This window comes from Glarea lozoyensis (assembly GCF_000409485.1).
Source record: "Glarea lozoyensis ATCC 20868 chromosome Unknown GLAREA5, whole genome shotgun sequence".
NCBI lineage: Eukaryota > Fungi > Ascomycota > Leotiomycetes > Helotiales > Helotiaceae > Glarea > Glarea lozoyensis.
The window spans coordinates 2134137-2150121 of record NW_007361000.1 but is presented as its reverse complement, the minus strand read 5'-3'; the positions used below and the strand labels follow the sequence as shown (position 1 = coordinate 2150121).

The 15985-nt window shown below is 45.7% G+C and overlaps 4 protein-coding genes across 4 annotated transcripts; all 4 read right to left on the bottom strand.

The window, feature by feature from the left end:
- Positions 1-650: 650 nt before the first annotated feature.
- On the bottom strand, positions 651-5102 carry GLAREA_04896 (uncharacterized protein; the record flags this gene model as incomplete). Its single annotated transcript, XM_008087273.1, has 2 exons — positions 651-3420; positions 3469-5102. 2 exons carry the CDS (start codon positions 5100-5102, stop codon positions 651-653), a joined length of 4404 nt encoding a protein of 1467 aa, XP_008085464.1.
- A 2572-nt stretch (positions 5103-7674) lies between these two features.
- GLAREA_04895 (uncharacterized protein) lies at positions 7675-7923 on the bottom strand (the record flags this gene model as incomplete). Its single annotated transcript, XM_008087272.1, has 1 exon — positions 7675-7923. One exon carries the CDS (start codon positions 7921-7923, stop codon positions 7675-7677), a length of 249 nt encoding a protein of 82 aa, XP_008085463.1.
- Positions 7924-10325: 2402 nt separating this feature from the next.
- On the bottom strand, positions 10326-11244 carry GLAREA_04894 (uncharacterized protein; the record flags this gene model as incomplete). Its single annotated transcript, XM_008087271.1, has 2 exons — positions 10326-10659; positions 10778-11244. 2 exons carry the CDS (start codon positions 11242-11244, stop codon positions 10326-10328), a joined length of 801 nt encoding a protein of 266 aa, XP_008085462.1.
- Positions 11245-13061: 1817 nt separating this feature from the next.
- GLAREA_04893 (MFS general substrate transporter) lies at positions 13062-14773 on the bottom strand (the record flags this gene model as incomplete). The annotated part of the gene is made up of 5 exons (XM_008087270.1): positions 13062-13969; positions 14020-14158; positions 14208-14277; positions 14327-14580; positions 14627-14773. The coding sequence occupies 5 exons, from the start codon at positions 14771-14773 to the stop codon at positions 13062-13064; spliced, it is 1518 nt and encodes a 505-aa protein (XP_008085461.1).
- Positions 14774-15985: the final 1212 nt, after the last annotated feature.

Below are 15985 nucleotides of genomic sequence, written 5' to 3'. Positions count from 1 at the left end.
ATTAAATTATTTAGTATACTCACAGCACGAATAAGATTAAACAGTAAGAATTTGTGCTATTGTAATATATGATTCTAATAATAATAATCTAAAATAACTTTTAATAATAAACGCTGTGATAGATAACGGCTTGAAATTCCCAGGTAGCAGCGTGGGTTTACTCCCGAATGTCAAATAGAAGGTTCAGCCATCGACCAAAGATCCATAGACTCCAACTACCGGTATATTTCTGCCCACGAATCTTTCTATTAATCATTACGGCGGTGATAGAAAGGATGCGGCAGGCCGTGGTTTCGTCGGTGTGCTTCGCGGTAAAAGGGATGATGGTATGTGGCTGAGTTTCGTGGTTGAAATATTCGTGAATGAATAATCAATCTTTCGTTCTTGGGTTATCGGATAAAAGCTGATAAAAATGAGAAGAATGGTTGTTAAAGCATAACCATTCTCCATCTCCCAACCAAAACGTCTGGACCTCGATCCAGAGACTATCAATTCTGTGGGCTCAATTTGAAATCGGTGATTGTTGGCCGATGGCAGATAGCTAAGAGAATCTCGCTTCTGAGATGATAGAAGAAAGATTGATGTAAACCAACACGATCCGTTGTGGAAGCGTCGTCATCCCTCATCTCCTACCTGAACCATACCAGCCATTAATCCAGAACCAGTTCATCAGGGTTAACACCTGCAGACGGTTGATCAAACAGCTTAATCCTCTCCTTAACACCTAACTTCATGCCATTACCACCTGGGCCACTGCGAGACGTTCCAGTGTTTTGTGGACTATGTTTTCTTGGTGGTGTAGTCCGGAGCAATTTCTTCTGTACTACAGCTTCCTCGCTTAGCTTTCGCATGGACTGCTGGAGAGGAGAAATTTCGTTTTCGAGTGGTGAGGTTTGGCCGTCTGTGCCAAATGGTGTTTTGCTGCCGTTAAGTTCGTCTTTGGGCGGTGCCGGGGTTCTGGGGGGAGAGTGGTTGAGTTTGTGGGAGTAATCGAGGGGAGAGGGGTTGGGTGCGTAGATACTTGTTGCGAGACCTTTGAGGGGCTTGAGGTTTGTGTTGTTGGATTGCAAGGGTAGAGGATGAGCTGGTTTTGCTGTACTTTCTTCGTCAGAAATAGAAAGTAGCGGTATCTCAGTAGTTGCGTTTTGATCGTTAACTTCATCCGCCCACGACGAATTCGCAAGAATGTTCGCTAAAGAGCTTGCAAGATCGATATTCTTGGTTTCAACACCATACCCAGTCGTCCTAATATCCTTCAACGAATAATCCTCTGCGACCTTCTTCTCGAAATCCTGCCCTCCAAAAGTCGTTCCATCCACAAAGCCACCCCTCGGAAACAACGGCTTTCTCGCCTCAACCTCAAGAGCCAATTCCTCAACAGGTCCAGCACAAGGATCTGCGTCAGACCTAATCTCCAGCCCTCTAAACGGTGCCCAGTTATACAACTTCCCTCTCGCCATCCCCGCATCCGACACGCTCGCGAACTCTAAATGCATAGTGCGATCTTCGTCTAACCACATCTCTGTCGGCGGAGTAGCGCATTGCCGGAACGTGGTAGATGAGAGACTGGTCTCGAAGAATGAGATGGAGATTTGTGGAAAGTACGGGATGGCGATGCAGCGTGTGTGGGAGAGGTTGAAGATTGCGTTGGTTAGACCGAAGTTGAGGGGGTAGGAGGGGGTGGGGAGGAGAATGATTTCGGCTTGGAGTTTTGTGTCGTCTTCGCCGAAGTAAATCGGGTTTTCTTTGACGTACGAAATATACTGGGCTGCTGATGTTTCGTATACGAAGCGAACTAGAGCTGACATTTTGCCTGTAAGTGGTTTGGTGTCGAGGAGGATTGCAGAAACGATTTTGCCGCCTCGAACTCGGTTAAGGATATCTCTGAGCTCGATATTGTGAGGTAAGTTGCCAATCAAAACCGTCTCTTGATGTTTGTTCTCTGGTTGGGCTGGCACGAATTGAATTCCATGCTTGAAGAAGTCAACAGAAACACGCCTATCTCTGTCACCTGCCATCAATCGCTGAGTTACAAGCGCACTGGTCTTTTCCTCACGAGACTCCCATATGTTGCCGCTGGCAATTTTGTCTCGAAAGAATGGTGGAGGTCGTCCCTCAATGGCTTGGGTGTCTTTAAGAGAGTCATAATCGCCCCCAGTGACCGCTTGTGCGGCATCAAAACCAGTCTTCAGAACTGTTGGTGCAGGAAAGTTCATGAATCGATGCAAAGCTCTTGCGTTCTGACCATTCCCCAATTCCTTTGGTAAAGGATTGTAGCTCTTCTTCTCGTCTTCCGAAGGAAGACTGCGTGCTGGACTAGCTGCGACTTGCAGCTTTCCACTATCCTCAATCACGACTTTAGCAACCTTGTTCTCATCAACATAATGCTTATCGATGAGATCAAAGCTCTCCTCCAACGAGAACATCCCTACATTTGTAGCCTTGGTAGGACGATGTCGATTGTTTACCCAAGTTTGCAAGTCCCGTATGTAGGTTTCTAATTGCTCAGTGGTTTCGCAGCCTCCATGAAAGACGCCTTCTTCGATATACTCGTTGGTGAGGTCTTGATGAAAATCTTTGAACGAGTCTTCTAGAGAGTCTTCTTGCTGGTACTCCTCATAATCAGAGACAGATTGCTGATACTTTTCTTCATGAACGACAATTTGAGTTTGCTCTTTCGGAGTGGTAGGGTTGATAACTTCATTTCCCTCTTGAATTTTATGAAGCTCAGGGACCGCTTCTTTGGGAGTAGTAATCAACCGATACTCCTCTGTTCCAAAAACGCGGCGATCAAAGTCCAACTCAGCAGCAAGACGTTTCTCTCGTTCCTGTCCTCGAAGAATTCGATTTTCCCGGCGAAGAACATCCACTTCCATCTCCAATTTCATGATTTTCTTACCCGCCTGCATATCTCCCCCGATCGTGAGTTCTCCTCCATTCGTCTCACCCGCTTTCACAAGCATTCCTTCTTGAGTAGCAGCTGGAGTCAACAATGCGTTGGTCAAGGCTGGAAAGCGAGACCCAAGAGCTCGGAAGAAAATGGCCATTCCCTTTGCTTGGTCTTCCGCTTCTTGCGTTTTGTGCTTCAAGTCATTTTCAAGCACCGCAATATTGATTCGTAATTGAACATTTTCTTCGTCCTTGTCTGCCATATAGCCCCCGGATCCGGAATCTCCAACCACATTTTGACCATGGCCTGCGGCGTTTGATTCATGCTTGACATTTGGTGGATTCCACTTTGGCGGACTCTTCGTTGGTGTTAAGTAGTTGCTGATGTGATATTGTTGTCCATAAAATGTATTATGAACATGTTGACTTGGTGAACCACCATTCTTTGGGCTGAAGCGAGATATCGGCAGACCGTGATGACAATGATGATCAGGTAATGTGGGATGGTCCACATCTCTCACACAGACAGGGCTGGCAGGCGCATAATCGTAATTAGGACCGCTTTCAATTGTCCTTCACACATCTTTGGCAGACTCGGGGCTGTTTTTGGCCAGTGCGGGACTTTTCGGTACATATGTTGGACTAACATCATTTTCAACTGTGCTGGCTCTCGGATTGGGAAGGTTATTCCCGTGTTGTCCTTTCGATGCATATTTCTTGGCAGGAGAATTTCTAGAACCACGGGCAAAATCATGGATCGGAATGTTTTGCTTGCTAAATTGCTCAGCTTTGCGTTCGACATCATCGTTATTCCTCTCTGGCGTCTTTGGAAACTTGAAAGAGCCGTCCAAACTTGGCTTCTCGACATGAGTTGCTGGTGATTTGCGGACAGGATCTTCAATAGGGATTGCGGCACTATCCTCTTCAAAAAATGCTTCAATGACATTTTTGGTTCCCAATCTTGCTGGATTTTTGGGATTTGGTTGTGGAACATTGAGCAACCCCGGAATAATATTTTCTGGAACGAGTTTTGTTGCATTCACCGATCTATGATTTGTGGCTTGAATGGTTGTGGGTTTGTCTTCATGGCGAGTTGATACCGTAGAAGAGTCCAGCTCTTGATTTTGCTGAGTATCACTTCTCATATTCGCTACTTCACCTTCGATATTTTTGGTGTATAAAATGTTGGGATTGAGTAATGTTGCATTGGCGTGTTTGATTTGGCGGAGAGGACTTTTGGCTGGAATAGGGTATCCAGCGGAGGTATCGATCAGCTTGTGATGTGCGTTGTTAGTAGACATAATAGTGAGTAATGATGGAGATGAAGTTGTAGTATTATGACGATAAGAACTGGGGTGCTTCCGAATATCAGTGAGACCAGTCCACTGTGAAATAATCTTCTGTTGACTGTGCTCTTCCACTGAGCTAGTAATAGCAACTCCGCCAGAAGCGTTGGACTTTTCCTTCTTGGTCCTGGGATAGGTGTGGTAAATTGGTATTTCTGTGGCAGGCACCAAAACAGCTTTTGTTTCCTTCACCGGTGATGAAAACAAGATCGGTTTTGAAAGTGAACCATTACGATGTAGAGAGGAGTTTCGTCGTGGTGTTGGAAGAGATAGAGGTGCTGGGGTTAATATACGCTTTAAGCGAGTGATCGAGTCTCTGGAGGAAGAAGTGATTTTAGGAGGTAATGGTCGACTGGAATTTTGCTTGGGAGAAGATGAAGGTTCAGAAGGAGTGAGGTGTGGTTTCACTAAAAGTAATCGTTCATCTTCTGATGAGTCGGTTGTCCACTCAATTTCGTCCGGATGTGGGAGTCTAGTGAAGGTTGGGTCTGGAGATGGTAGTTGAGTTGGCTGGTGAGGAAGTTGAACTTGTCCAAGATATTCTTGGTGAGGAACTGGTTCCAGTGAATGTTCAGCCATCATTGGACTACTGTGATCAAAAGCTGAAAACTTCATGTCTTGATCGGTGAAGGTCAACTTTCTAGGCACAAAGTTCGTTATCGGTGACCGTCTCCTCGCGGCTTTTGGAGTTGGTGGTTGTGTAGGACTTGGTGGTGGCGGAGGCGTGACCACAGATGCTAAACTTGAAATCTGTAGTTTTGGCGTCATGGGTGGTTGCGAGTGCGGTTGCTCTTGAGTCTCTCTATCTGGGTGTAGGTCTTGGAAGCTGGGACATCCCGGGATATGATGTGGTTGTCTAATTGTCATGTTGATAGTTGCGAAATACTAATAGTAAAACAGAACGAATTTTCAGGATTGAATTCCATGGGTTGTTAGGAAAGATAGCTTGCTGGACAGATATGTATGAAGTTTGACTTTTGAAAGTGAGGATACTAGGAAGTTGTGCTAAGCGAAGTGGACTTCCGAATTGGGTTTTCTATCACCAAAGACGGGATACTGATACATTTTCGCTTATTTGATAAGGAAAGGAGAAGGATGAAAGAGAAGATACCTAGTTTCCACATAGTAATTATTCACAAGCTCTACATAAACTCAACAAGTCTTCTGATTTACCAGCTAGTTTACTAAACCACAAAATCTCAGGGTACGAATAGCTAAGAGAAAAGGGTTACATTTGAAAGGCTCAAATGAAGCTGGAACAGAATGTAATAGCTTGCTTTTCTGTGAAAAGATCAGTTGAGGGTAAAATTGGTGAATATAAATATTAAACCCGAACAGTGACATACCTTGTCAATCCAAGTCCATTCCGCATCTAGCCCAGGCAACAAGCATCATGTTGTACTACATCACCATCACTTTTCACAGCATAGTCGACAGCATTCTAACCAAAAAATACCCAACTTAATATCCCGAACACCAAATGCGGTTAAACGAAATCCAGTTCTCAATATACAACGACTGAAAAAATACTTCGCCAATAACTTCAGCTACAGAATATGAAAAATCACAAATTCTTTGAGTCGAAGAGAACCAAATGTTTTGAAAAACTCGAGCAAGCATAGCTCATTTGTGCAAACACGCAAATCTTGAAATATTGATGAAAGATTCATGTTTGCAGTCTAATTACTCATGAGATTTGTCATTTTTTGAATAACAAAGAAATAAGACTCCAAAATATAAGAAATCGTACTGACGGTCTTTCGTATATATACTCAAACCCGCAAAATACTTTGGTAAAACATAATCGCCCCCCACAAAATTAAGACCATGACTCTCTCCATTCAGCTGAAACAATCATCCACCAATCCTCCCCATAAACCCCCCTCCCCTACCGACCCTCATACTTCCCCCTCACCACCAGAAAATGTCCCACACTACCACCCTCAACACCAACAAACCGCTCCCACCCCTCCCCCCAACCGCCTTGATTTTCCAAGCCACCCGCGCCCTTCCACCTTCTCCAGGTCCACCACCAAATAGACCCCTGCCACGACGTCCGATCGATAAACACATACCGAACAAGATTCAAACAAAACCTGCAATGAGTGAAAGGAGTTTAGTAGATCCAAGAAGTGTCTGGGAACGGTATCAAAAGGGATTAGAGATGATGGTGTAGATTTGATGAGGTTAGATGTCACGAAAAGACAATGAAAATGAAGACGAGAAAGTTGACCACATATCTAAATTGCTAAATGTATATACATAAATGTAAAACGAATGTACCTCCCCTTGCCCGCAAAAACCCCGATTTTGAAACCCATGTCCTGAAACGAATGTAAGAAGCAAAAAATCCAAATCCAAATGTGCCGTAGCAAAACCCCAAAGTTGAAAAATGTGGAAATGAGTGTGAGAAATGTAATTGTGAAGCTGAAAATGTGGTGTGGTATGAAAGTGGTAAACCCCAAAGTTGAATGTAAATGAATGAGTGTGTAGAAGTAGAATGTATCTTGTAGTGCCGTGCTTGTTAGCGAATGTTGTTGTTGGTGTGCTGGAAGTGAGTGTGTTTTGAGCAAGTGAATGTTTGTCGAAATCCAAGCGAGTGTTATTGTTGTCCGTGTTCTCCAAAATGAATGTCCTTTCCTCTTGTCTTCAACTAAATGAATGTTCTTTCTTCCATCTCCCCAAAATGAATGTCCACTCCCCAAAAATGAAAACCAAAACGCCATGCCCAGAACTCCCGTTGAGCGCCATATACACCTGAAAACACCAATCTACGCCCTGAAAATGCCAAACCCGGATTCAAGCACTCAACATCTCTCTCCTCGAATACCACCAAAGCGTCCCTTGATAATACCCAAGTTCCCATCGTCCGAACCAAAGCGTCCCTTGTGTCGTCCGAATCGAAGAGGTGATGTTGATTCATTGATTCATGCCAAAAACGCCGTTGTATGCCGAAAGATAAAACCTCGAAACCTGAAAATGCCCGTTGAATGAATGTCCAAACCCAAAATCCCCGAAACTCCTTTGAATGCCGAAAATTCAAACCCAGAATGAATGCCCGAAATGAATGTCCAATCCCGAAAAACAGAACTAAAACCCTGAAAATGCAAAAAGCAAAGCCCGAAATGACAGTGTTGCGCCAGAACCGAAACAGAAAAGCCATGCCGAAATGAATGTAGAGAAGAATGTAAATGTCGAACCGAAACCCGAAGAAAAAACCATGCCATGCCAAATTGCGCCGAACCCTTCTACCAGAACACCGATATATGCAAAAGAACGTGTTGTTGTCGACCATATCCTAACTCCTTTCCCAAAATCAAATCTCTCCGTTTGAAAACTCCGAAACTATGCATCCAAGAAACTCCCTATGAAATGACCGTGTCGAAAAAAAAGGTACCAAAATAAGAACCAAATTCAAAAGTCTTGTCAAGTTTCCAAATCAAAGATAATTCGCAACCTTCCCTCTAGCAGCCGCAGCATGCCCCAACACCGCGCGCTTAGCAACATTCCCAAACATGTTCACGCTCTCGTCGCGCTTGACGACGGGGACGTAGGGTGCTTCTTGCATTGGAGAGCGGGTGTTTGCGCGGGGAGAGGGCGTGGCGCCTTGGGATGCACGGGGGATGGGGGCGGCGAGGGAGGTGCCGGCGATGGCGAGGGTGAGGAGGGTGAGGATTGGGAATTGCATTTTGATTGTGTTTGGGTTGGTGAGTTGTGTTGTTGTGTGAAAGAGAAGATACCTGATGGTAGAATGTGGAGTAGATGAGTGTGAGTGTGAGTGAGTGAGTGAGTGGATAAGAACAGGTGGTAATTGAGAGGGATATATACATCTCCCCTCACTACCTTTGAGGTCAACAGGAAGATGCCGCTTGTTGGTCTAGATGCGAAGCCTCGAAGGAGACTAAACTCATGACTTGGTATAGGAACTTGAGGAACTCAAGCGATTGCGGCTTATAGGATCAATTACCTTTTGTCGCGATGAACTGGAAATAGAAAGGTCATGGTGAGCGGTAAGAGGAGATGTGGTTGGATGATTTCCCTCGCTTAGTTAAGCGAGGGGATGCGGCGGGGGGTGGGTTTTTACGAAATATAGAGGCTGAAGAGCGGTTGGATGGGGAGGAGATGTGGGTTGGGCGGTTGAGTGTTGGATTGGAGAGCGTTTGGGTGAAGCGGTTGTCGTGTTTGTGAGTTTGGAGAGGTTTATGGTTGTTGATGTGGTGGTGTTTGGTGGAAGTATTGTTGAATCTCCCATCAGGAATCATCAACTCCAAAACCCATGAACAATACGAAATTATTTTCAAGACGCACTAAAAACAAAATTACCCAAAAGCTTGTCTAACTTATTCTTTACGTTCGCACGCACAATTAACCCGCCCAAAAATTCAACACAGGATTTTTGACGCTCCATTCCAACATAAGAAGCCACTCCGCAGCCAAATCTCACAGTCACGACACCCCACCTGTGCCAGCTCCTCTTTCACCAAATCAAATCCAATTCTCAATTCTGTATCCTACAATCCACTCAGATCCAATGAATCTTTTCGTTATGTATTGAGTCGTATCAATGACTGAGGAAAGCGGCTCACTCGCTCATTAGTCCGCACACTGGTGGTAACAACTGGGTAGGGATCATTATTATCGTGCAAGTGCAAGAAGGAACAAGTAGATCAAACATCGCGACTAAATCTATACATATAATATTTATCGACCTGTTTTAGAACTTAGAAGTCCATAATAGTAGAAACTGTTCCCAGAAAGAATCTCATGACATCTCGTCCACCACTCAAATGAAGTTGCAACAATCCCACTAAAAAGCCACCCAACTAGATCAACGCAGTATCAACTATTCCGTGACATAAACCAACACTTCCCAACTCTATAACAGAAATCAACCGCTCGCTACGAGAATTTGAAACATAAACCTAAAGAAAACACGTGAACGTACCAAAATCCAAAGAATCCTACAAAACAGCCCCCAGCCCCATCCCCATCCAACTCCCACTCCACCAAAAATCCAAGCACTTCTAAGCCTACAACCCACGTGCGATGATTTACATACATGACAAAAAACTCTCTTCCCTATTGTGACAAGTACTTTCCAATTCCTCTGAACCTCCAAAAGAATCAAATTCCATAAGATTTTTTTAATTCTCTCTCGCTTCAAATCATGACTTGAAGAACAGTTTTTTTCTTAATTGTCCTTCTCAACCACCACTACCTCGCAACAACTCAGATCGAGCTCGTTGTAACTCCCTGAATTTCCTCCACCCAACCAGACCACATTCTACCTCTCACACATCTCATATGAGAAGCACACTGAACTATCCTTGATGACCCCATAATCAAATACCCCAAGAGCCGTGCGAAACTTCCAATTTCGTAGTTCCCATTAGCACGACACAGCTATGTTCATCTCATCCCCAATTAAAACACGATTCTAATTTCTCCTGTTTCGAAATATCATGTCACGAGCACCTCCCCTAGATGCTAAAACAGAACCTCCATTCACTCTATTTCTCTACTCCTTACGGCCTATAATATTGTCTAAGGGTTCCTTTACCCTGGAGAGAAAGGAAAAGGTTCGTGAATAATTTTTATCTTCTTTTCAGAAGATCAATGGGTATCAAACTATTGGTCCGCCGAATTACACCCACGAAAACTAAGGGCTTACCCTTTTTAAGCGTGCGAACTAGTGCGGCACTTTAGTTGGCTGTTTAATTTTCAATACTACAAGAGTATGTCCGTTGTCTTCAAGAAAAAAAGGCCTGCTTGGAAAATGAGTTTCCACTTATCCAACCCATACAACATTCCCAAAAAGTGCAGTGCTTCAATGAACATTATGTTTAATTTCTACTCCCCCATCCCACTCGCTAGCACCTGAAAAAAGTACAAGAGCCCTCCGGCAAAGAGCATTCCATTTCCCCACCAAGAAAACGCCATTTTCCCCTTACAAAAATGAAAAAAAGTGATACAATAACAAATAAGAAAATCGACTCGTGGTAAAGAACGTCGCTCATCACCTCCTCTTTTGACCCTCATCAGTCCTCCGATCCCCTATCCCTAAACCTCTAAAATCTCATATCAGCTAATCTAACTCCTCCCCTTCCTCAAAAACCCCCTCACACCCCCCTTCTCCGGGTCTTTCAACCCCTCTCCCCCAGTACTAGACTCCGTACTTCTCATCTCCTTCGCATGTCCTCCCGCTCCCATGCCAACACCAGGTCCATAAACCCTCTGCAAGCCCCCCGCCATATGATGTTCGGGGCCTGCAGGCGCCCACGGGATAGCCGGGGGACGAAGCTCGTATTGGCGTTCCCTTTTGCGGAGGTAGGCGCGTCGCCAGATGCAGGCGCCGATCCAACCGCCGACGATGGCGACGATGAGGATGATGAGCATGACGACGTATTGCCAGTGGGTTGAGAACCTGGGTTTGTTAGTTGAGCTCCAGACTTGAAGGGGGAGATGTTATGGAGGAGGTGTAAGGAGGTGAGTGAGTATGTTTGAGATGTAGAGGACTAGAGTTGAGATGAAATAAATCTTACCAAGACCCATGAACCACAACCCCATTCCCAGTATTAATCGTATTCCCCTCCCCCACCGTCGTCGTCCCCGTATTCGTCGGCGTGCTTCCTCCCGCCGTACTCGTAGCCCCGGGCACACCCGCCGCTGTTGTCGTCCCCGTCCCAGTCCCCGCATTACTAGGACAAAAACTCTTATACCAATCCGCAATCTTCTGCTGGTCCGCGGCCACCGTACAGCTAGCCGCGCCACAAATCGTACTTGCGGCCGTCGCTCCGCCGGTAGAGAGAGAGGCTAATCGCGCATCACCACAGAAACAGGCTTGTGTTGTGCAGCCGCCTTGTACGTCGTAGAGAGGTCCGCATTGAGATGCGCAGGCTGGGAGAACGGAGGTGAAGGGCACGAGGGCGCCGTCGGCGGCTTGTTGGGCGGTGATTAGGGTTGTGAGGAGGAGGATGGCGGTGGTGAGGGTGGTTTGAAGGGTATGCATTTTGGCGGTCGTGTATGGAGTTGGTGATTTGGAGTTGATGGGATTGTCGCAAGGTGTAATTGATGGAATGTGGTTTCGTATCAGCTGGAGTGTTTTTCGCAGTCTATCGTGTTCGCTGCTTGTGTCGTAATCGCAATATCCCAATCCGTAGGCAGGTATCTAACGCGTCGATCGTGATGCCGAATCTATCCCTTTCCCATCCAATTCATCCCTTTCAACGTGTAACTCTCCTATCGTCCTCTCCAATAATACTTCCTGCTTCTCGTCGTCAATCCGAATCGTCCGTTTATTCCCTTTCCCTCTTCTTCCGAATCGTCCGTCAAATCCTTCTTCTTTCCCTTAAACGTTCTCGTCACCCTCAAATCGCCGTAATACTCTCACAAAACTCAAACGAATGTCCCTATCTTCTCTCTACAAAAGCGCTCCTCGTAAAAGACTGACCGAACGAAGAAGAAAACCGAATGCGTGCGTTGTTGATGAATTGTTGTCGTGTTCAAAGTCAGGTCATCCGCAAAGCCACGGATGATGGGAGGTGGTCATGCACCCCTGCGAGGAGGAGAGGAGGCACAAGAATTTAGCGTGTCTGGGCGTGGTGAGCGTAATTTGGTGGGATGCGGACTGACGAATGCCTGATTTTGTTTTGCTTGGAGAATATTCAACAGTTGATAGTTGTTACCTACTTTTCTATTCCCATTTAATTTTCTTTTAAACAATTACCAGTCGTCCGTATCTCATCTCATATTCTTCCATCCATCCTTCCCCACCAAACCCGTCAACCCATCCAAAAACCCCTAAAAACCATCCCCTCTAAAAACGTTCCCTCCCGCTAAAATCGCTCCCTCACCCCGCTAACCTCGCGCCCGCCCGTCGCTCAGCCCGCCAAGCCCAAGCCATAAGCAGAAAAGCTCGTTCCTGCGTAATCAAATCTTATTTTAGGCGTGTTTGCATGTGGAAATGTATCTTTGGTGAAGATTTAATTTTTTGACGGGAGCGGAATGGGCAAAGGAGGAAGAGATAGATAAGAAGGTCGGGTGATATAGGATATAAGTACTGAGTATCTAGGCAGGTAGGTAGACTGGTGTGCTCTAAGAAGAAGATGAAATCTTCCGACATTGTAACATGGTAAGACAAGATGACGAAAATACGTCCGAAGGAATGGATATTACGCACGATTCCAGTTTCATAAGTCTCGCCTCGATTTTTAGAAACACTACTTTTGGCACCTCTACTTATTGTTCTTTCTAGAAAATAACGTAAAATGATGACCATCCCAGTTTACCCCCGCACTTATCCGTTCGTTCTAGCTAAAAACGCATTCCGGTAAGAAGCGTAAGATTAGTAGACAAAGTAATTATTTATCGCATGTGAGATTAAAGGTAGGCGTAAGATACAAGAAGCAAGCTGAAGACGTATTACATAGATACACAGCATCAAGATCCATTTCTACAAACGGAATAAAAATAACCGCTTCTATTAAAGGAATATCACGAAACGAAGCGACTTCACGAGTTTTTATTTTTGCTGGTAAAATCCGGCTTGTATTTTCGAACTACGTAGATGATTATTTTGCGCCCTGATGTGAGCGTGAGATATTGAGGAAAAGGTGATGATACCCACGGGTGTGTAGTATGAAAATGCCATTCTCACAACGTGGGACCTTGAGTTCTGAGCTAGGCAATGGGTTCATGTTGCAAGTATTATATGATGTAAGTTCCTAAGTTAAGATCTCTACAGATAGATATAATATAACATCTTATCCAGCAAAACCCCTGATGAGAGCTCGTTGATATACACTCCCTACCACATACAAACCTCTATTAAAGCGTATAGAAGAAGTCAGGTCTTTGGTCTCCAAGGCGTTCTGCCTCCTGATACGTCATCCCCTGCACCCACGCATCCCTCTCCCCGGCCCTCCTCTTCTTATTCTCCCTCGCCAACATAGTTCTCAACACCAGACTACCTCCCAAAAGACACACAATCATATACGCCATAACCGTCGAATGACCACTCACATACGGGCTCTTCTGATAAATATTACTACTCACAATCCCATTCAGATTGCCCCATCCGATAACAAAACCGAGGACAACACCGCGTTTGTACGTCCCTTCGATGTTGTTGGAGACCCAGGAGATGGTGTTCGAAATACACGGGTATATACCGAGCGCGCCGATAAACGTGCCCGCGTACTTGACGTGCGGGTCGTCGGAGGCGAGAAGCATTGCGAAGCCAGCGATACCGAGGAAGGAGACGACGATGTTGCAGAGACCGCGCTGGCGGGTGCGGTCGGCGATATAACCTACAGCGATGGTGCCACAGGCTGCGAGAGCGTAGGGCGGGACACTGAGGAGTTGTGCGCGGGTGGAGGTATATCCCATCTGTGTGATGATACTCGGGAGGAAAAGACTAAACGCGTAGAGCGGCATGTCACAGCCCATGTAGATGACCATGCCGAGCCACATCTTGTAGTCCTTTACGGCCATCCAGACGTATTTCATTTTGAACTCTTCGTGTTCGGCGGAGGACTGCTGGTCCATTTTCAGGCGGCGGATGACGCGTGCGCGGTCGACGGGCGTGAGGAAGGTGGCTTCGTCGGGGAAGTCGTGGACCATCCAGATGGAGGCGATGCCGAACAGGACGGTTAGTAGACCTTCGAGGATGAAAATCCAGGCCCAGCCGGGTTTGCCGCCGATTCCTTTCATTTTGTTGATTGCGGCTGCGAGTACTGATAATCTGTTAGCGAAGATATAAGTGAGGAAGGTGATAAGCGCTTACAACCACCAAAAGAACCTGAGACTGCGGCTGCTGAGAAGAATATCGATGCGCGGATACCGAATTCAGATCTTTTGTACCAGCATGATAGGTAGTAATTAATACCTGGAAATAATCCAGCTTCCGCCAGACCAAGAAACCACTATAACCCGTTAACACCCATTCGCTAAACTCAAGACTTCATAGCATACCCTCGCAGCCATCAACCCCGACCAATTATGCACAAACCCCATGAAAGTCATACAAATCCCCCATAAAACCCTATTCTTATCAGCACCATCCTCACCCACTTATCAGAACTGCAACTTACATAATTAGCGGTATAAACACCGACGGTCTCAACCTCTTCAGCAAAATATTCGTAAGCGGTTCAAACACCGAGTACGAGACGAAGAAAATCGATAACACAGCATTATACTGGCCCGTCGACATATTACTCAAATCTTTCTGGAGGCCAGCGATCTTGGCATTGCCGATGTTGGTGCGGTCAAGGAAGGAGAGGAGGTAGAGGATGCAGAGCCAGGGGATGAGCGTGAGGTCGAGTTTCCAGAGGAGTTTGCGGTCCTAGAAATACTGTTAGGATAGTCTAGAAGTAAGAAGGGGGAATCACAATTGCAGCTCTCTCCTCGGCGCTCATATGCGCATCGGGATCTGGTGGGAGGCCATGGATGTCTAGAGATGGGTTTTCGAGGTTCTCGGGATGAGCTTTCTCGTTGCTGCTGCGGGAGATATCGGTTTTGACGTCTTCTTGCGACATGGTGAGGGTTATATATGAAGATATCTATCATACATCGACCTCAGATTGATATCGCAAAGGGCGCAGATATTTTCTGAAGCTTGCGAAAAGTGCGAGAAACACAAACTTATACACTGACGTCGTCCACCCATCTGACCGCGGCAAGAAACCCGCAGGCCCTGGACCACTTGTTACCATTCTTTGCACGACGATTCGTGCAGAGAGAGAGATCTGCGGTGTTTGTGTTGTTTATGTTAAGTCCGACGTGCTTCCCCGCAGTGTCGTCTCCCGCGTATGTCCCACTTAACTCGCCAACCCCGCAGATTAAGCTGTGAGTACCGGGCCGGATTGGTGGATTTGCTACGAGTTCGCGTTCGGGCAAGTGTACCGGTACTTGCTTAATCGATATAAGGTTAGACTGGAGACACTTGGATGATTAAGTGCGATTAAATAAACATCATGCGATTATGTGGTGTGTTACTTTAGCTTGGCGGACAGTTGATAACATGTGTTTGTCATCTATAACGTTAGGAGTCCATCCCAGATAGATTTCGAGATAGATGTTAAGAGTGCTAGATATGATACTTTATAGGTATATAGAAGTATGAAAAGACAAGCCTCAAAGCCAAAAAGTCTTGAGAATTCAAGCTTTCCCACGCACATGTTAGTGGAATGCTGAGTACTCTGGACAATTTAGTCACATCATACAGCTATAAGTGATGTCTCACTATTATTATCAACGATCTGGAAATGCCGATTTAAATTGTAAAGTAAATCTAGATCAGAAAGAATGTTGTCCCGATTTGAAAGGTCACGTGGCGGCTGGGATATCTACACACAAGATAGATACGTTTAATACATAAGGGCTGCTCCAGCCTAGAAGTGCCGATGTAAACTGTAGACTGCTCACTTTGTCTCAACATCTGCTCGCTCCGTTTTCGTAGGACAAGATACCGGTAAGACACCAGTAAGACCTTTGTTTGAGATTCTTCGTACAATTCCTAGTCTACCTAGGTACCCACATACCTTGAAAGTAGTCAGTATCGGCGTGAGTTCGTATGGTCCGTCTGAACAAATAAGGATCTGAACCTGGCTTATGGCACAGGACGACCAGAACTTTCAAAGAGGGGAGTACCCATTCCATATTTTCTCAATCTCCGGGTGAAATTTCGCAAAGGCATGGCGCAGTTGTGGCATGGCGCAGTTATGCTCCATTGTCGAAGTTGTCCAGGA